This window comes from Gekko japonicus, unplaced genomic scaffold (genome assembly GCF_001447785.1).
Source record: "Gekko japonicus isolate JY-2015 unplaced genomic scaffold, Gekko_japonicus_V1.1 scaffold276, whole genome shotgun sequence".
NCBI classification, from domain to species: Eukaryota; Metazoa; Chordata; class Lepidosauria; order Squamata; family Gekkonidae; genus Gekko; species Gekko japonicus.
This window is the reverse complement of record NW_015171510.1, coordinates 655,027-676,123: the sequence shown is the minus strand read 5'-3', so window position 1 is coordinate 676,123 and position 21,097 is coordinate 655,027. Positions and strand designations below refer to the sequence as shown.

The 21,097-nt window shown below is 43.6% G+C and overlaps 1 protein-coding gene across 1 annotated transcript in view; it reads right to left on the bottom strand.

The window, feature by feature from the left end:
* The window catches only part of NUAK2 (NUAK family, SNF1-like kinase, 2), a 21,799-nt gene extending 20,920 nt beyond the window's left edge, over window positions 1–879 (bottom strand). The window contains exon 1 of the mRNA XM_015419346.1: window positions 629–879. Coding sequence (XP_015274832.1) covers window positions 629–835 — 207 coding nt within the window. The 5' untranslated portion in view covers window positions 836–879. The remainder of the gene's footprint in view (window positions 1–628) is intronic.
* Window positions 880–21,097: the final 20,218 nt, after the last annotated feature.

Here is a 21,097-nt window from a genome sequence, read left to right as displayed (position 1 = left end):
GGGGGAGCCGAGACACGGCCCACGGCCATTCAGAAGTGGTACAAAACCATTGCAAGGTATCAGGGCCGTGCCTGGGTTACACGGCTGGGAAACCGGGCAGGGGAAAGGTGACGCTCCCTCTCTGCAGAGGCTGCACCGCGGCGGGCGTTGGGGAGGGGGGAGAGATCAGCGAGGGGGAAAAAAGATGCTGACAGCGGGAAAATTCAAAAAGGATCGGGAGATTCCTCCACGCCAAGGAGGAAACCCACAGCAAACCGAGTTGGGGTGAAGATGAGAAATCAGGGGAGCTCCGAGGGTATGATCGATCAGAAGGCAGGTGATACAGCAAACTCACTAAAGCTAAGCGTACCTGGAGAGCAGACCTGCTCCCGGGAACTCCCTGCAGCCACTTTGAGCTCCAGAACAGAAATGCAGCACTACAGAAATGATAACATGGCACAAAGCATTGGACTGCACTATCGTTGCACTATCGCAGTCACTCGCCTCCTAGATCCCCTTGCCTACACGGGAAAAGCCAAGGGCAAATTGCTGCAACAGGGCAACGACAGCCAAAGATACGCACATACACTATACAGCCTCAGATTCGGACACGGAAAACGGGGATGCCTTCCCTGATACGCCTCCTTACCAGTTTCCCGGATCGCTCCCGTGCCTTCTTCACCTTGCCGTAGGTGCCTTTGCCCAGCGTCTCCAGGAACTCGTAGCGGTGCCGGAGGTTGTGCTTGTGGTGGTGTCGCTTGACCGCTTGCTTCTTCATCAGGGGCTTGGGGGACTTGATGAGCCCCTCCGCCAGCGGGGAGGACGCCGGAGCCTCGGACGGCGGACGACGATCCATGGCCGCCGGGAGCGAGCAAAGCGACTAACTGCAGACTAAGAAGAACGCTAACGCTGGCCGGCAGCCACGGTGCCAATAAATGCTACAAACCTGCCCGCTCCCTCCCCGCCCCCGGCAGCCATTGGCTGAGGCGAGCCACGTGAACGCCGCTTCCTTAACGAGGTATGGAGGGGGGGGGCAGAATGAGCAGCCGTGGGCTGGGGGGAACGCCGAAGGAGGAGGGGGCTGCTGGCAGTAGTGAATCGACCAGCCCCCGGAAAGAAGTTATCAAAGCTGAAATCTTGGGAGTGAGGTACAGTGGCGTTGAAAAGGCAGGTGCTTTCAAAGAGGCGTGCGTGTGTGAGTTCGAATGTCTCCCAGGGAAATATAAGGCACGATCTGTTGGCAGGCTACGAAGCCCAGCCGCCAAGATTTCTTGTGGACCTCCCTGATCTATGCGACGAGGATGACTGCGTGGGTTGCCTGTCTTCCTGGGCCTAGTCAGGGTGGCCAGGGGTCCTACAACGTTGTCCATGTGTAGTTGCTTCTCTGGGCCGCCTTGCAGAAGAGAGGGACCTTACCTTTGGAAGCACATCCCTTGGACTTGTTCCCCAGTAAACGCGTTTAGTCGGCTAGTTAATGAAATAGCGAACTAATTTATTAAAACAGTTCTACCCTGTATTTTGATTGCACATACCAGGTGTGCAACTTATCATTGAAAGCTCATCTGCATAAAACAAATTAAGACAAGCATGAAAGTAAAAGCTGCTAGGACAAATGCTGGTGTGTGTGTATAGAGAAACAAAACGGAAGAACACAGTGCAATGTCATTTGCTACAAAATGCCTGGTAGGAGTGGGGAGCCATTTTTACTGGTTCCTAAATGCTAGCAAAAGCAGACAATGTTAGCAAAAACGCTAGCAAACCAGACACCTGGTGGGGGGAAAGATGACCCTTTGGCTGGTGACTGCCCACCTTACTTTTCAACTTGGCACCCTGAGTAAGGGCTTGGCTGAAGATCTTAAAATTAGTTAAGTTTTCTGTGGGAGCAAGTGACCCTTTGAATCCCAGGTTATTTAGAAAATCCCAAGTCTGTTTCTGAAACAACAAACTGTGTACAGGCTAAGCTTATGATAATATACTCTCTTTGGAGCAGGAGCATCATGTCCTTTGGTCACTCAGTTTGCCATCTCAAGCTGAAGAACAGTGGCTTTATTTTAAAACAAACAAACAAACACTAAAGCCATGTGTCATCCAACCCAAATGATACAAAGCTATGTACATGCTTTTGTAGACTGGAAGTTATGAGGCTTAAAACAGTTCTACCCTGTTGATAAATGCATTGTTTATGGTTGTTTTTGTGAATGGTTTTAATTGTATTTACACATGGATTTTTATGTAAGCCGCCCTGAGCCTGTCTTGGTGGGGAGGGCATTGAACTAATGAATAATAAATAATAATAAATAAAAAGCAAAATGGGCAGGGCGGGAGTGCCTCAGGCCATAAGGCCTTATTTGGTAAGTATGGGATGCTGAGCAGGTATGCAGTCTTAAAATGCTTTGTGCATCTTCTAAAATTGATGCCCTGTATTATGAGTTCCCAATGTGGTGCCTATGGTCACCATAGCACCTGCTTTCCTGGGGCCTGCTGAGTGTTTTTAGAAAAGGCCACGTGGGGCCTTTGCCCAGCAAGGCTTCTGATTGGCCAGTGGAGATTTGATTGGCTGTGCGGATTTTATAAAACATTGCTTTGGCAGCAACTGCTGCTACCACTGCACAAGAATCTTCACTGTGTGACTAAAGGTAAACTGTGGTGGCTGTTTTGTGGCTGGCTACACCTCCTGTGGCAGCAGTTCTGCACCTGCATTCACCAGGCTGTGTCAGAATGTTAAAGGTGCCCACAGTCCCAAAAAGACTGAAGACCTCTGACCTGTATTGTAAATATGAAGACTACTGCATTGTCTTCTCAGCCTTTTAAAGGATCTGTGTTGGTGCTACAGAGACATTTGAACAACTGCTAGTTTTTGGTGTTTTCTATAAGATGCTTTAATTTTTTGCTTCTTATTGCCATTTTGGCCAGCAGGCCAAGCAACGATGCTATTTGACTCCAGCACTATTTTAAATCTCTAGTCAACCAGATGTTAATATACATTATGTAGGTCTACATATGCAGCTGTCATTTTAAGTCTGAAGGTTAGGCTTGTGAAAAACAAGCATCACATATAGATAGTGAAATGCGATTAGAAACCCAATGGAATTTCACCAAAGGCTCAAAATACAAGCAATTTGGTGCAAAGACCAAAATATCAAGAGGTACTTGATCCTTCTTGGAAATGTCCCATGGTTATCAATGAAAAATACTTCCAAAGAAGACTGAAATCCTGAGTTCACTTCCTAGACTTTTTGCTAAATAAACATGAGTAAATATGTACATACTTATTCACTTGGAAATTACTCCCAGGGAACATAGAAGGACTTAATTCCAAATTATACAGTGTTTATGCTTAGGAAAGCCACCAAAACGATTTGCTAAAAATTAAGGAAAACAAATTATCTGTTTCCATGAAAGGACCTCAACAATTAAGAGTTATTAATGGAAAGCATCTCTCCCCTCCCACAATGTAAAAAAGGTAAAGGTTCCCTTGCTCGAAAGCCAGTCGAATCCGACTCTAGGGTTGCGGTGCTCATCTCCGTTTCAAAGCCGAAGAGCCAGCGCTGTCCGAAGACATTTCCGTGGTCATGTGGCCGGCATGACTAAACACCAAGGCGCACGGAACACTGTTACCTTATCTACTTGCAATTTCTTGCTTTCGAACTGCTAGGTTGGCAGGAGCTGGTACATACAATGTACATACAAGCTAATCCTTAGCATATTTTCTCAGAGTTAAATTCCACCTAGTTCAATGAGACATTGCAATAGGATTGTAGCCTTAATTTCCAAATTGTTGCCTAGTCCTGGATTCTTTTGCTGTGGCTAAATGAAAACCTACTGGAATAAATGCAGTTTTCCCATTTAATATGAAAAACATGTTGCATGTCTGAACCAAATTTTAAAGACTTTGATGTTTCTTTTAAAATTATCTTTGCTGAAATATAGAGGAGCATGTGTTTTCCCCTGTTGCCTGTTCCCCCCCTTTTTATTAATGATATCACCGTGCCATAAATCTTCACCCAGAAACATCTGGGTGTTGGATACATTGTTATCAGTCTAAATAGTGACTATATTTTGTTGTACAGGAGAGGAGCTGTGTGGACCACAAAAATAGGTGGGAAGATTGCCACACTTCCATTTCAGATTTTAAGAGGGAAGTTCCAATAGCAGTCAAAACAAAAGCTTTAGCATGTGAGGTCATCACATTGATTGAAAAAAGAGATAATTCCTGAGTGACTCAACCAGATCTGGATTTTCCCAGAACTTCAAAGGTGTTGGGACATCAGGAAAGCATAGGGGAGGGGGGAACTAAGGTATATCAAATCTGGCCCTAAGGTTTCAGTCAAAAAGTAGTGCAAGTAATTGGACATCTGAAGATGTTTAATATCCTTTAGAGCATCACAGAATTTCACTTGGAAGTTATTTGTGTTATAACTGTCACTATTACTAAATAAAAACAACCATTTTCAACATTATTTAGTACTGTTGGGATTCTTACATGAAAAGACTTTTGTAAATGCTAATAATATTATGATGCGGACCATTGAGTAAATGAAGGATTAGTGCTTGAAGAAAAGCCTAATTGCACATAAAATTTTCTGTACACTGAGAATTGCCAATGATTGTTCAGAAATATGCGTCATAAAGAGCAAAAAGCATTCCCAATAAAAATGCTGAGACTTTGAATCTTTTGTTGGCAAGGTATACATAAAGATGTCACTCCATTATGTCAAACCCCCCAGACCAGCAGGCTCTTGCCAAGACTGTATCAAGAAACCAAAAGACTGATGATGGGATGTTGGCCAGACCTTTTATTTACAATAAAATACATTTCTTCATTAGTATCAGTTTCTTTTCTGACCTCTTGTAGAGGCTTGGTGGAGAGGCACATTATATAGCTCCTGACAGTCCTTTGAGACAGGTTAGGCTGAGAGATAGTTTTATCCCCCAAAGTTACCTAGTAAGCTTTGTTTGTAATGATCTGAGTCAACAGAACATTCACTTTGGGGTAATGAGTGTAAGCTCCGTGACAGGGCTATGAACCTGTGGCCCCGTTCACACGACGAATTTGCCGTGGGAGAACCATGATTGGATGGTGGATTTTCCAGGCGCAATCACACCACAACATTTGGCAAGGGGAGTGCACCCTTGGCCAACTCGTGATATGCTGCCGAAAATGCGTGATTAAAAAATACGTCGTAGAAGGTAGTAGCAAATGGTTTGCCATGGGCTGCCTCAGGACTCCCTTGGTGTGATTGCGCTGGCATGGCTTTTCCCTCCGGCTGTCTTCGTTGCTGCACACACGCCAAGGGACGGAACCGTGGGTTGCCGCCAACGCGTCTGATTGCGTTGTTGCACGGCTAATTGCGGCACCACAAATAGCCACACACCCCTGTGTTTTCCGGCACGTGTGACCAGGGTCTGTGTCTGTTAAATCAACCCCCAGCACAGGCATTCAATGTAGAAGCACACTGATCCTCAATTAACATAACTCACCTGTACTTCTGGAAGTGAAGTATGTAAAGTAAGCTTTGCAAGATAGTGGGTCTGGTCACATGCAGAATTAGCCACGCAATAGGGACAAATGCTGGGCGGATTTTATGGGCACGTTTCTTCTCACTGAGGAAGCACAGTTAAAAACTACCAGCGAAAGTCCACCATCAAAGGGGGTTGCGACGGCCCCCAGACGAAGGTTTCCATGTGATTGCTCCAGCGCGCTCCTATTGCGTCCGTGCTCCCTCGTTGAAGCGTGCCGGAAAAAACACCGGTTTACTGCCATCACATATGATCGCGTAGTAGTGGATCAAATTGCGACAGCGCAAATAGCCTCGCCTCCACGTTATCTGGCACATGTGACCGGGGCCAATAGCTAGGCAGCAGCAGGATAGGCAAGTATCTCTTGTGGTTTATGGTGGACGTGCTTTACACTGCTCATTTTCTTTTTTAAAAAAACTTTTAATACTGGAAAAAATACAAAGCTATGTGAAAACCCCAATCCAGTGGAGTTTATTGATAAAGATCAACCACTGTAATGCTGCCATCATTATGGGCTTGCTGACCATGACTAACATTGAATGACATTCCTCAGACAGAGCCACTTTTGTAGGGGGGGAAACAACCCCCCACCACCAAAGGAGAACCAGATTGCAATTTAGGTTCTCTGTTCCACAAAGCAGATCTTGATCCAAATGGTAAACAAAACATCTGCTCCATTGGTAAATGACTGTATTCCAAATACTCACATATGCACAGTGTGCTGCTTGAAACCATTGTTTCAAGAATTCATTTTGCTATTATTGCTGAACATAGGGTAAGTAAAATTGAGGTTCCAAGACAGAATGTAGCTTCCCTTTATGCTTGCAATGTTGCCAGGCACATTTCTGTACATGCCTTTCTTTGTTCATTCAAATGAGAGCATCCGGCTACTTAATTGTGCCTAGAGACTCAGGAGCCTGAGTGCCATTTCCATATCCTCATATGAACCCACAAAGTCGAGAGTCTCATTCAGTGAGAGGCCAAGTCTTAAAATGAGGCCCTGGGAGTTTCTAAACTGATGCATTGCTAGGCAGCCAAATAATTTCTTCTCCAATTTGCAAAGCAAAAATGTATTATAAAAGAATATAAACAAATATTGGGGGTGTCTTTATTTGCTGTAAGAGCAGCTGATATTTGGATGGGCTTTGCCTCTGTTTGGATGACAACAATATCCAAAGAGCTATTGTGCCAGATATGCCGATGAAGCAGAAATCTCTGTTCTATTATGTGTAAAGTTGTCATGCAATGAATTGGTGATGATTGGCACTGTAGATGGGTTCAGATAAGGACTACTGAATACATGGAAGATGATATTCATTCATTCTTCACATTTGTATTTTTCCCTTCCTCCACGTTTTGATGGTATGAGTCCCAGTTTTCCCTCATGATAACCCAAAAGAGGTTAGCTAAGGTGAGACAAGGTCTGATACAAGCTCACCCACGGAGCTATGTAGCCTGAGCTGACATTCAAATGTTGGTCTCTGCAACCCCAGTCTTATATATGTACCATTACATCATGCAGGACCTCAGTTAATCTGTCTCTGAATTATCAGAAACTAGCAAGTGTCGTATGCAAAGTACCCATCCTCATACCAGCATGTATCCAAGTGGTAATTTTGTGTGTCCCCACTGAAAGTTCTTGCATTCACATGAGACCTGGAAAGTCGCGGGGTGGGGTGGGGTGGGGACGACAGGTATTTGTTCTCCTTCAGATTTCTTGTCAGGATCCATGGACCGGGAGAGGCTCATGGGACCAGCAAATGGCTCTGTCTGAAAACTATGCTGCTCAAGTTATGTTCACAATAATAATAAGAGGAGGAGGAGATTGGATGTATACCCCACACTTCAGTTTGAGCCTGTTTGTCAGATTATTTTTAAAGCATTCAAACCGTATCCTGCCATGCAATTGGTATTATTTTACCCATGCACAACCTCACAGAGCCCACTGACAAGCCTCCTCTCCTCGCCCTCTTGTTGTCACTGAATGCTGTTCAACAACCAGTGGAATAAATAAACAGTGGACAAGCTGAACAGCCAGCCAACAACTATAATTAAACACTCCTGTTTTTAAAAAGCCTTTTTTTTACTGTTTGGTTTTATTTCAAGTTGTGTTATTGTTTTTATTCGCCCATGCACATTTTCTCTCAGCCTTATGGGAGGTGTAGTTCCCCGCTTATGTAATTTAATGACCTGATCCAACCATTCATGACCCCGGGTAGAAATGATCTTGCCTACTGAACTCCTGGAAGGCTAAGAAATGACATTCAAGCTGTCAGTATAGGCAATATCACAGCTATGTCATGGAACATGAGTTAGATCTAGATGATCTGGAATGACAGCTAAGAGGTCATATGACATCAAAGTTGCATCATATCTGAAGGTGTCAGAATGACTCAGCAAGTGTACAGAACTGTACTGTGATTGGTCAATGTATGTATATATTGTAATTAGTTCTTTGTACAGGACTGCCTTTATGGTTACTGTTGTTATGCGAAGCACTTTGTCAGTGAATATTCTGAACTGCAACAAAGCTGTGTATGTATATAAGCTCTGTAAATAAACTGTAAATACTCCACTACAACTACTCTGCTATTTTCCGGCTTCAAACACCGTCACAACCACCACAGGGAAATACAACACAGCAATAGGCAGTGTACACCTGCAGAGCTGTTTGATAGCAGTTTGAGGTGGTTGATGGACAGGCCATACATACATTCACTGGTGATTGCTGCTGCCAAAAAGGTATGTTTAACTATTGAACATGTTTACTACAAACTTTGTGGCATCTCTACTCCTTATACCATCCTTTGGTTGCCCTTACAGTCATTGTAAGCAGGTCCCATAGTGGCCCAAGTATAAAATAATGGAAATGATTTAATTTATGAATATGTGCTGAGTCCTTTTACTAAATACCACATATTGTTAATAAGCAATTGGGGTAGAATGAATACATGACAGACCACTGAAGGGCAGAATCCAGGTCTCCAGTGTTCCAGATGCTCAGAAGAGTGAAGGGCTACTGCCACAGGAGGTGGTGGCGGCTAAAAGCATGGACGGCTTCAAAAGGGAATTCGATAAGCATATGGAGCAGAGGTCCATCAGTGGCTATTAGCCACAAGGTATAGATAGGGGCTCTGGGGCAAGTGATGCTCTGTCTTCTTGGTGCTTGGGGGGATGTCAACAGTGGGAGGGCTTCTAATGTCCTGGCCCCACTGGTGGACCTCCTGATGGCACCTGGTATTTTTGGCCACTGTGTGACACAGAGTGTTGGACTGGATGGGCCTTTGGCCTGATCCAACATTGGCGTCTCTTATGTTCTTATGTTCTTACTACCTTGTCCACTTCCTAGAAACATCTGGTTGACTGCTGTTGGAACAAGATTAAATGGAATTTTGGTCTTATTCAGCTAGGCGGTTCTTATGTTCAAGATTTTTGTGGCACAGACACACTCTGTTAGCCCCACCCCCACCCCCACCCAGCTGTGAAATGCAAAAGCTCCCTGCTATGAAAACAAATGTCCCACCTTTGTGGAGTATTTATGTTTGATGAATGCCTGTGCTCCAGGAGGCCATTGTACCGTGATGGGCTCCTAAGCCCCCAACACAACTTTTAAATTACACTCTTTGATGTGGTTGCAGAACATTCCATGTCACATTCTATGGTTGCCTTTTGCATTTGATCTTTTGCAGGAGGCCATTTGATAAGAAAGCCTAAGCAGGGAAATATAAAACAGAAGGACATGGTGTGGAATAAGAAACCAATGGTTTAGATTTTCCTCCCTCTGGGCAGCTAATTTTTTTCGGGGGTGGGAGTGATACACATACAGACTCTTTCATTAGAAGTAACTATTTGCTTTCACCATGATGGAAACAGAATCCTTAGGACCTCCTTGAAACTCACAAGAGGTTGGGAATGTCAGACAACAGCTAACACTCCATCTTACTCTGTTGCCTTTGATTCTTATCTAGAGTAATTTGGGGGCTTTTTATCAGTAAGGGCATGTGTGTCACACAGTACTGGCTAAGAGAATGCCAGGAATGAAGGGCAGCACTTCCTGTTTTAACTCTTCATATTAGCTCTAAATATTCCTTGGTCTTGTAATTTTGTTTCAGTCTTGTTTCTAGGTATCTGAATGTTTGCCTGCATTCTTGTTATTTAGTATTCTCCTCAAGACACATGGTATATCCAGTTAATAAGTGTCCAGCAGCAACACAGGTGTTTTAACACATTTGGCTGTACATCAAAAGCTGGGTGACTTACATCATTCCTAATAAAGATGACTGTTACCGTGCTATGTGAAATATATTTTAATGGTGACTATTTTTCTGTCTTTTTATTATCCTGCTTTTATACGTAAATATCTTCTGCTCAGTCAGTTTTTCATAGGGAACAGATATGCAGATATTTCTAATAATAAAAACAGGACGAGGGGATAACAGCTTCCTCAAGGTGTTACAAAAAGCTATCAAGAAAGTCAGAAATAAACTTCAAATATCTTGATTCCTATCCATTCACCTCTATGGACAGAAGATGTTGCCACAATGTACTGTTATGTAAAATGAACACAGAAGTTCAAAGCACAAATCAGACTTTTGGAAATAAGGCATGCTTTTGAATTGTTTGACCTGAAACAGAGGACATCTGTTATATTTGGAAGGCTGTAAAAATATGGAATACCCACTGCATTTTGGAGCAAGGATGGGCAAGTAGGAGCCAATTGGTTGGACCTGGCCTGTGGAGCCATGTTCTTCTGTCCTCTGGTGATGGTATCAAATTTGAATCAAGGTGTTATTGGCTCTCAGTTCCACTTGAGAAGGGGAAGGTTTTGAAAAGTTCCCTCTGTGTGTGTGTGATGCATGTGAGATAACTATTTCCCATCTTTCATTGAATGTTGTATAATTGCCCGACCCCGTGAACAAGCTCCATAAATGTGAGGCCCAAACTGTAAAGTGGCACCAGCTTTATTATGGAGCTTCATGGTTGTGTGGCCAAATGCATTTCTGGCCCACTCTGAAGAACAGAACAGCCACCAAGGATCCTGGATTAAGGCACACCTTTAAAAGAAGGGTGATGCCTCTAAATAAGGGATACTAGGCCATTCTCACCAAGTCTACCTTGGAATTTTTAGAAGGATTTGTAATTTCCTCCTGGGTGATAAGCAGCACTTTAATTGCTTGTTAAAGTAAAATAGCACAGAAATAAAATAGTGGACATTCTTCTTCATGATGTACATCACACAGGAAAGCAAGGGATGGGAAAACTATGGGTTTGATGGAAGCGACAGAAAGTGCTTTTGCTTCCTTCCCTCTCCCCACTGCAGCCTCCTGACCTGTGTGGCTGTTAGACCACAAAAAGTCCCACAACTCCAGGACTAAAGTTTCCTGGGGTCAGAAAGAACTGCTGTGAAAGGGGGAATGCAGGTCAGACCAACAATCCTCAGTGCCTTCCTTCCACTAAGGGATTGTGGGATCTAACCCAATGCAGTTGAGTTCCCCTTCCTTTTCTTTATGCTCTGACTCTTTTCAAACTATCCAGATAGAGACTTGATGATACAGCCACATGGTCAAAAGGGAACAGGAGACTACTTAGGCTCTTGTCTTCCTAGAGTGACTTTACATGTAACAACAGACAAACAGCAGCTGTTCACATAGCTACCCCCAAGCAGCCATAATCTTCTTGCATTAGTTTGCTTCCTTCTTTTGCGGTATCTGCTAGCTTTGCTGCAGCCTGGAATGCTATCCCAGTGCTGAGGCAAACAATGGGTAGGAGGGAACACAGAAGGGTTAGGCTGTTCTTCTGTATGCTAAGACATGTCTGCTGAATTTCTCCCCATAAAGTACCACCTTCCTTGCTTCAGTTTAAGAACTGAACTATAAGTGAATGATTCAATGCAAGTTAACATTAAAAATATTAAACAAAGTTTTATTGCTGTATAGGCATGCTTCCCCACCACTAAAAGGGACTTGCCTCTCAGAAGATGCATGGCAAACACTGGGAAAGAGATTGGACTGTTATTGTGAAATTCATCACACATTGTAAAAACAGACAATACAAAATGCCTTCAAATATTTATTTCTATATCAGTGTCAAAAGGATGCTGCTGTTAACTTAGCCATGCAAAGTCATCCCCAAGAATATCCTAGCCCAGGCAGAAAGTCTTTCTGCCTGAACTTATCAGGATGACAAAGAGAGAAAGAATGGCATAGTGGTTAGGTCACTAGATAGGGGGTAGTGTCTCAATTTCCTGCTCCATTTTAAAAAATGCCAAGGTTTCTCTAAATTTCTAGCCACAGGAAGCTGAAAGTAAACAGCTCCACTATGCTTTGATGTATTTATTGTTGTCTGTTGTTGGAGACTCAGCTTAAATGGGCTTTGGGTCTGACTCACAGTGGAAATGACTGTTGGCCATTTGTAACAGAATGTGGATGTGTGTTTTGTGTATTCAGATCTATGGATGGGGAACAGAAAAATCACAAAATCTAAGAAAATACATCTTAATATGCAGAAGTGTGAAAGGTGGCACCATCACGATTCGGTTTATCTCTTGACACATAGAAGAGATTATTTGATCCATTTAAAATGAGTTCCAGGCTAAATTTGAGAGTTATCACTTACATTTGATTTTATATGCATTTCCTTGAATTTAGACTGCAATCCTAAGAATGCTTTCTTGGGAGTAAGGTCCATCAAATAACATGAGATTTACTTCTGAGTTAGGGTTGTTCTTTAAATCCTATAGGTTTCAATAGAATTTAGCACCAGCTCACATACCTCCTTTTGTATGTTCAGGGTGTGCTGTGCTGGTGTGTGAGAATGAGCCTTGGGCCCTTTGTTATCATCTTATAAGAAACAACAATCCATCACTGTGTGAAGCCAGTAGGGTATATAGAATAGGCAGACCCATGTCCAAAATCCTCACTCAAGAGTAAAACTTTCTGGAGGACCTTCAGCCAGTTACTCTTTCTCTCTCAATCTAATCTACTTTACAGTGTTGTTGTGAGGAGACACAATAAACCTGTGTTAACTTCTGTGAGTTCCTTGGAGGAATGGCAGGACAACAGCGTGATAGAATATGGCTGAGCCTGTTGAGGATTATGAATACTTCATTAAGGAAGGATTAGAGAAAGATGTTGAAGTCATAAGCTCTACATCAACACCCAAAAAGTGATGCCAAAGACTGGAATCCAGTGCATATTTAGCAACATCTGGCACATAGTGATAGTGGCTCTTTCATTCACCCATGACTGGGAGGATCAGTCATATATCAAAGGCCTCTTCAGATGTAGGGCACAGAGGTGATGGTGTGCTGTCATCAGATCAGAATCTTCAGAGACATGCTCAGCAATTCAGAGGAGTCTCTTAACCGGAGGTGTTCCTTGGCTCCAGGAGAAGATGAAGCAGGATATGAAACAGAGAAAACGAAACAGGCAGAGCCACTATGATTGCCAAGCTCTACAAAAAGTCCTAGGAGATGCACTCCAGGATGAACATGCTGCTTCCAGAATCAGACACAGCTTCTGCCATAGGTACGTATCAGGCACTTGAAGTGGCTGACTCCCCTGCTAATGCTCTGGAGAGCTGCTGCAGAGACACTGAGAGATTCTCTCCCCCCCCCCTCCTAGACATACTGATAGCTGGAGCTCAAATGTCACCTTAGGTCCATCATATTACATACAAGATCATGGGCTAAGTCCATCTGTAGGCTCTTGCTCATGCCTGTGATCCAAAGGCATTGACAGACTGCAGACGCAGAGCATACTCTCATATACATGCTAGTCCTCACTTTGTACAAAGTCTTCTATATATGGTGAGGGGGGGAAACATGCTAGTCAGAAAGTAACCCACATCACTCTTCACATGCCCAGTGCCAGAGCCATGCAAAACAAACCCACCCTTCCAGTTAAGGCTGTGATCCTGTACACAAAAAAATTAAGCAACTGTACTGGTCCCTAGCAAACTCTCCAAACTAAACCAAAATGATACAACACAATGTACAAGCTTCTAAGTTCTCCACAACTCTTCATCAGACTGGATATTTAGAAAGGGCAAGAGGAGACTTCTCAGGCCATAATCTTAAGGCTTTCAGATCATGGCCTGAGAGATCTTTCACTTATAAAAAAACCCCATCCTGATGACAAGTTCTGGAGAATTCAAAAGCTTGCACAGTGTGTTATGTTGCTTTGGCTGGTCTTAGAAAACGGTATTACAATCCAATACATGCTTACTTGTGAATAAACCCAACAAATGTACATCTAAGGAAATATGTCTAGGATAAGACATTATTAGTCCTTATAACCAGGGCTATTTTTGGGCAGGAACGCACAGGAACGGAGTTCCGGCTGGCTCCCAAGTTGGCCACGCCCTGCAGGAACTAATTAGCATAATAGGCCACACCCAACAGCAGACACTCATAAGGATTGGCTACATTAGGGGTGTGTGGCCTAACATGCAAAGGAGTTCCTGCTACAGAAAAGTCCTGGGTTTTGACAACAAACAAGGTAAACAGAATAACAAGCAAAAGGAGGCTGTGGCTGGATAACCACACTTCTTGCAACATGGGGGTGTGGCCTAATGTGCTAATGAGCTGTGCTGTCGGGGGTGTGGCCCAATATGCTAATGAGTTCCTGCTGTTGGGTGTGGCCTATTATGCTAATGAGTTCCTGCTGGGCTTTTTCTACAAAAAGAGCCCTGCTTATAACCATAACCATATATATGTATAGCTAGCTCTTGGACAGTTTTCTACTAACTAGTAGCTTTTCTGCTTACTGGCCAGGTATTTTCTTCCAGTAGTGAGCCCTATTAATCAACTGTGGCAAAAGCAAAAGAACAGTCTTGTGGCATCTTAAAGGCTAACACGTTTATTGTAGCATAAGCTTTTGTGGGCTTGAATCTATTTCATCAGCTGCATTCAATATATTGGGCTTGAGCCCGTGAAAATTTAAGTTACAACTGAATTTGTTAGTCTTTAAGTTATTTCCTTGTTGCATAATAGGTAGACGTTATATTTAAATGAGATTTTTTAAAAGACCCATGCAGCTTTATCTTATTCCATTGTCACAACAAGCCTGGTCAAGAAGAGACTTCCCCAAGGTCACTCGTTGATCTTCACAACTGAACCTGGGTCTCTGGAGAGGCAGCCCCCCCCCCCTTTGGACAATGGGAGGCAGTTTATGTGGTATGTCTGCTAAGAAGCTGTGAGAATAAACACATAAAAAAACTTCTGCAATGTTCAGGTAATAACAATAATAATGGAGGTCCTTTAAAAATAAATAAATACCTAAGCCAGGGCATGGGAAAGTCACATTCCATTTAACTTGCCCAGCACTCACAAATGTCTTTGTCCTGCAGAACTGGATGAAAAGAAATCTGCAGGGCTGATCACACCTTGGCCCCTTGACTATTGTGAAATTCTTCTGTGCCACTGACTAGGATAGCAGTAATTAGACTTCATGGGCCATCAATTACTTTCCAAACACTTTTTTCCTAGTGGTGCTAATATGTTTTCCTTCTTTTCCATTTATCACTGAATTGGAGGGGTCAAATCTGAGCTAATTGCCTTTGTTTTTCTTCCAAGAAAGAGTGAATTTCACACCTTGTTTGAATACATGGGCTGTAGGTAAAGACTGTTGGGAAGAACACTAATTAAAGCCAGTAGTGACTAGACTATCCTAGACAGTCAAAGGCTCAGCAGTCTCTGAACACCTTAGGGCCTGAGGGAAGGTGTTTGATGGAGAATCATCTCTTATCAAACATTAATCTGGAAAATGTCACCCCACTGAAGGAACCTTATCAAACAATCTGGAAAATGTCACCCCACTGAAGGAAGAGAGCTAGTGGGTGATTGGACAGGGGAAGAAAAGGCCATCCTGTTCCTAGGCTTGACCACTGACCATGAATGAAGAACTGTCTCTATTCAAAGCTATACCTGATCCCTTCCTCATATAACTCCAGGAAACAGGGCAGGCCGCAGAGAGGGTCATGACACAGTAACATGAGGTCATACCCACAAGATCAGTCATAGCTTATCTTTTCTACTTAGGTGCACAATGACTAAGGCCCTCACACACTTAGGGTCCCCTTAGGTGATGAAATCCCTACCCAGAAGGGTTTTTAATCAATTTTTCTTCATACAAAGAGTGGCCATCAAATGTATGTGTTTATTGTTTATTTTATTTATTTCATTTGTACCCCACCTTTGTCCCCAATGGGGACACAAAGCAGTTTACATAGTTCTCATCTCCTCTATTACCCTCAAAACAGCCCTGTGAGGGAGGTTAGGTTGAGAGAATGTGACTGGCCTAAGGTCACTAAGCGAGCTTTTATGGAATTTATGACTAAACCTTCCAACTGTGACGTTTTTATCCCAACTTTCCTCCAAGGAGCTCAGGACAACCTACCTCATTCTTCCTCCCTGTATTTTATCCTCACAAATCCCCTGTGAGGTAAGTTATTCTGAGAACAACTGGCTCAAGATCACCCAGCAGTGAGTCTCCCTGGCCTTTCAAAGCACTGTGCCACATTGGTTGCAGAACAGAAATGGCTCAAAATGACAAAAAAAAACTTTTTGCAGCATTAATGCACTCTGAGGCTCATTGATTGGGGGTGGTGAGTAGGTTGTGTAATAGGACTGTGTCAGTCTGACATATGCAACACTCTACAAAGTTTAGAAATATTGAGCAACACTGTGTAGCATTTCATAGCACTTCTTAAATGCTCAAGGTGATGTACCATGGTGGCAAAGAGAATGAGACGATAAGCCTAAGCAGGTCTCTCAGAAGCCAGTCCCATTTTATTCAGTGGGGCTTAATGCCAGGAATATCTGGGAGGTCCCTAGTTCAGGTCTCACTTCTGTTGCCAAACGGACTATGTGGTTTTCGGCACGGCCAATCTCTTCCAGCCTCAACTCCCCACCTGCAGTATGAGGGTGACAATATTGTTCTGTGTTAAAAGGTGATGTATACAAAACACAATAATAATAATAATAATAATAATAATACCATACTAAGGTAAGCCAGTAGAAAAGAGCAAGAGTCCAGTAGCACCATAAAGACTAACAAAATATGTGGCAGGGTATGAGCTTTTGTGAGTCACTGCTCACTTCTTCAGAGCTTCTTCAGATAAGGTAAGCCAGTATTATTACTTCCATATTATACACGGGGGAGACAGAGGATGTTGGGAGAGTAACTTGCAGAAGGGTATAAGTGAGGTCATCTTAGAGGTGGTATTTGAATCAAGGGCCTATAGGCTCACAGCTCTTCGGCCTTGTGCTACACTAGACAAAGTGCCTTCAAGTTTCCTCCTATGAAAGGAAGCTATTCAGCAAACTGTTATCCTCTGGAATGCAGGTAAGCCTCCTTTCTAACCAGTGAAGGTTGTTTTCCCAAGTGACATGACCTTTTAGCCTCTCTTGTGGCATCTGTGTATGCAGCCAAAGGACTGTAATACATCAACTGACTATCACATCCTAGGAACCTCTTGTACAGCAGATTGAAGGCCCATCTGGAAAGTGGATTGACATTTAATTCAGTGCTTGCTATGGTGTTTTTGTTCACTGGTGAATGCACACACTCAAACCTGAGTATCAACATCATCACCAAAGAGAAAACATCCAGACTCTTCTCCTGGAGACACAGCTTCTCTGGACCTTAAACGTGGTTGATTTTATCATTTAGCAACATTTTTAATGTGCCATCTAGAACTGTAATGCAATTATAGAAGACCATACACTTTTCTTCCTTCTTTTAATGCAGGAGTGAAAGAAAGTTTCTTACCAGTACTATTCCCCTTGGGGAATCTGAAGCAGAAAAATAGGAGGTACCACTTTGACCACTTTCTGACTGGTACGCTGTACTAGCTTACATTCAACCCTGTTTTGATGGGAGTATGGTTTGTGTTGTGACTTTTAATTAGGATTTTAAAAGGTTTCATTGGGTTGGATCTATCATTTTGTTTAATCAAAGGCTGCTAATTCCACCACTACAAGGACCCGTCTGCTGATGTCAAACATGCATCTGATGTTAGTAAAGCCGTTCTTGCACTGAAAGAATGTGCAGGCACCACGGGAATAAAAAGAGAGCATCCATCTCAATGTTTGCAAGAATCACTAGAAAAGGAATGTTTACTCAATTTGATAAATAGCCTTATCAATGTCATCTGAGGACTGTGCCCTTGAGGAGGAACACCAACTCAAAATGCAAAGGGAACTTGTTTTCCCCGGTAGTTGACATTCCCTGCAGCTTTTGTTTCTTTCCTTTGGGTTTATATCTGAATTAGTCCTAATCACCAGAGATTCCTCTTTTAGGAAGTATTGTGTTTGAGAAAGGGCCAGGTGATGTGCAAGTTGTATCTACAGTGATCCATAATGGCTGTTTGACACATGCAACCTGTCACTTGATATTGCACTCATCCAGCAGTCAGCATGCTAATATGGACTCTCCCTTAGCAGTGATGCTTGAAACTTAAATGGCGAAACTGAAATAGCAACTTGTGCAGCACCTGTGAAAAAGCCCTAAGTAGTCAATTAAGCCTCTGCTGTCGGGATTTCTTTGCACTGCATATTCATTTGAGCCCGGCAGTAAGACTTTGTAGTCATAAGCACTAGTTTTCTCAAAGAATGCTGAGTCTGGCGAGACAGCTTGCGAAATCAAGGCAGAGTTTTCAAAGCACTCAGCATCTTGCATTTTCTTGCTGTCTCTTCTACCCAGATTTTCTGGTGTGTCAGGCACACTGATCCACTTTTTGTGCACTGGATTCTTTTGTGAATCTGTTTCTATAGACTTTATGCTTCCATTTGTCTGCTTCAGGACAGAAACATCATTATTTCATACGTAGAAATGGGGGAGGGGGAGTTGAAGAAGTTATTTAACCTTAGAATGTGTTATTTCATATGATAAATACACACTTGCTTCATATCTGCATACAGCCAGACATTCAAGGCAGTACATTTTTCAAACAACAAAGCACAGTAGTATATTGTGGGGAAGTGAAATCATTATCCCTATATTATACAGTCATTGCTGTTGTGAGTCCTTCATGGATTGTGTGTGTGTGTGTGTGGGAGACATGGGCTCCTACAGGATATTGTTTATGTTAGTGATAAGCAACACAGTCCACCAACACCAACATCACCCTCATCTTATGCTTAGGTCATTTTGTGAAGTTTTTGAAAATGGAGACTGAGATCTCTCCTGCAATGTGTTTTCTGTACAGGCAGGGGCGGATTAAGGCTCACTGGTGCCCTAAGCACTGACCAATCCTGGTGCCCCCCCTCCTTTCCACCCTGACCCAGTCCATTTTAGTTGCTGACCACATATACAATGCAGGTTGCAGAAATACAAAAATTTATTCGTATGAGAACACAATATACTGTACAAACTAAGCGTTTCACCCTTTTCCCAACTTTGTGGTGCCCACTTTGGCCCTGGTGCCCTAAGCAGCTTAATGGTTAATCTGCCCCTGTGCACAGGTACACACATCTAGCCAGATTTTTTTGAGGGAGGGGGGAAACTAGCAGGCTGGGAGGAACTATGGCTCAGTAGCAGAGCTTCAGGGTATGCCATGCTCACCTGTAGCTGTTGGAGTTATCTCCATGTGGCAAATGGTGGCTGAGGCCGACAGATAGTGGTTGGTCTTAGACTACCTGGAGAATTCATAACTGAAATGAAATCTGAACTATTCTTATCCTACCCTTCCTCCAAGAAGCTCAGGGCTGTGGAACCAGTTTTCCTTCTCCCAGCTTTACATTTGGCCCCTACACTATAACAGTTCACACAACCCATGCATGCACCCTTTGCAGCTGGTATTAAGGAGTGCACAAAATATGATATTGGTGGTTCCTTATTCACAAGCCATATGACTTAAATGGCTGATTTATATGATCCAACATGTCCCAAACATGGACTTTCAATAGATGTGTTCTGGGAATCCCCCACTAAGAACTTAGTTCCAATATCAGACACTGTGGATGGGGACCAGAATATGAGGGGAGGGGGCTTGCCTTTCAGCTTCTCCTTTTCTAGCGTGCCTATGAGCAAAGCCTCAGCAATGGCAGGTGGTATTCCTGGCTCCCTCTCTAACTGCCTTCTGGCTTTGAGGACAAGACCTGGCCTCCTTCCTCCTTGACTGTCTCCAGGAAGGCCTTATAAAGGAATACCTGGGGCAGGACTTTCCCTAGCTCCCACCAATGCATCCCAAGCATTGGGTGACTGGCCTCCTGACCAGTGGGCTCTCATCCACCCACCTTCTAAGTCTTTAAAAGCCTTTTCCAGCCCCTCTTCCTCAGGGCTAGGGTCCACCCCATATTTTCCCAGTCTGGTTTTGACCTGCTGGGCCTTCTTTCTGCTCCAGGGAGTCCCCAGTGGTTGCCCTTCCTCCCCCCCCCATTTCCTTTTGCTGCCCAGCTGCACCCTGCTGAGAATTGCTTCGCCTTCCCCTCCCCTGCTCATTCTCTGGCAGCCCAAGATGATTGCCTCCGTGTTGGGTATTACAAGTTGAAAACACTCAGTATCTCTGGGGTTAAATGTTTGTTTATGTTACTCACAGGAAGTCACATGTTTTTCATGCAACCAATGTTCTTTAGCTGTAGAAAGCCCGGGAATTTTCTCCCTGATCTAGGAATTTGATTGGGACTAAAGTGTCAAGGTATATTGCCATTTTATGGCTTCTCTTCCCGTCTTTGTTTGGTGTTCTGAAGAAGAAGAGTAGTTATAATCTCTCTCTTCTAGTTTTGTCTTTGTAGAGTAAGGATGTAGTAGATTATGCTCTGTTGTTATTTTCATCCCAGTTACCCTTCCCATGCTAGAATTTAGTAAAAACTTTATATTTTAATCACACATGGACTCTCAGTCTGAATGATTTTACTCTGGCTCTGCTGGACTATCTTATCTCTGCTAAATACCATTTTTTTCAATATCTCACTATCACCCAACACTCAGTCTCTTGCCACCCTGGGTGGGGCCAGCCAGCAGCAGCGCTTGTAGGGGCTGGCAGGCTCGCCGGGCTCCTCAGAACGAGGGCCGGAGGGACTCCATCCCTGGACATCCAGGTACACCTGGGTCCTGGTCAGATAGTGTCTGTAGTGTGACAGGAGAGGGGGTTGCACTGCTTTCCCAACCTGAAATGGCCCAGATAGCTTCTGTTTGCACTAAGAAAACGTACCTGTACTTGTGGCTCCGTTTTAAGTTTCCCAAGGGGGTAAATAATGGCTCAGGTCATGGAGAAGGGGGATTAAGCCTCCTCTCCCCATGTAGGGCAGTCCCAATCTGATGCGGGGCCCTGTGCTCCTCCAACAAATTCTCGGTGGGGAACTGCCGGCACACACCTGATTGAAAGTCCTTGTAGCAGCCAGAAGGACTTAGTAATGTGAATCTGCCCTATTAGAATCCTTAGTCATTAGCATGCCCTGAGATAATGGAGGAATCCCTCCTTTTAACCCCCCCCCCAATTGTGAACATGGCGGGTTGAAGGGCATTAAGGGGTAATCAATCCACCCTGAAAAGTATGGAACGATGTAAGAGTTTGGGAGTGGCTGGGAATGTTGTGTGGCCTCCTTTCAGCTGCATGGCAACTCCACATACGATGCAAAAATGTAAAGGGAACT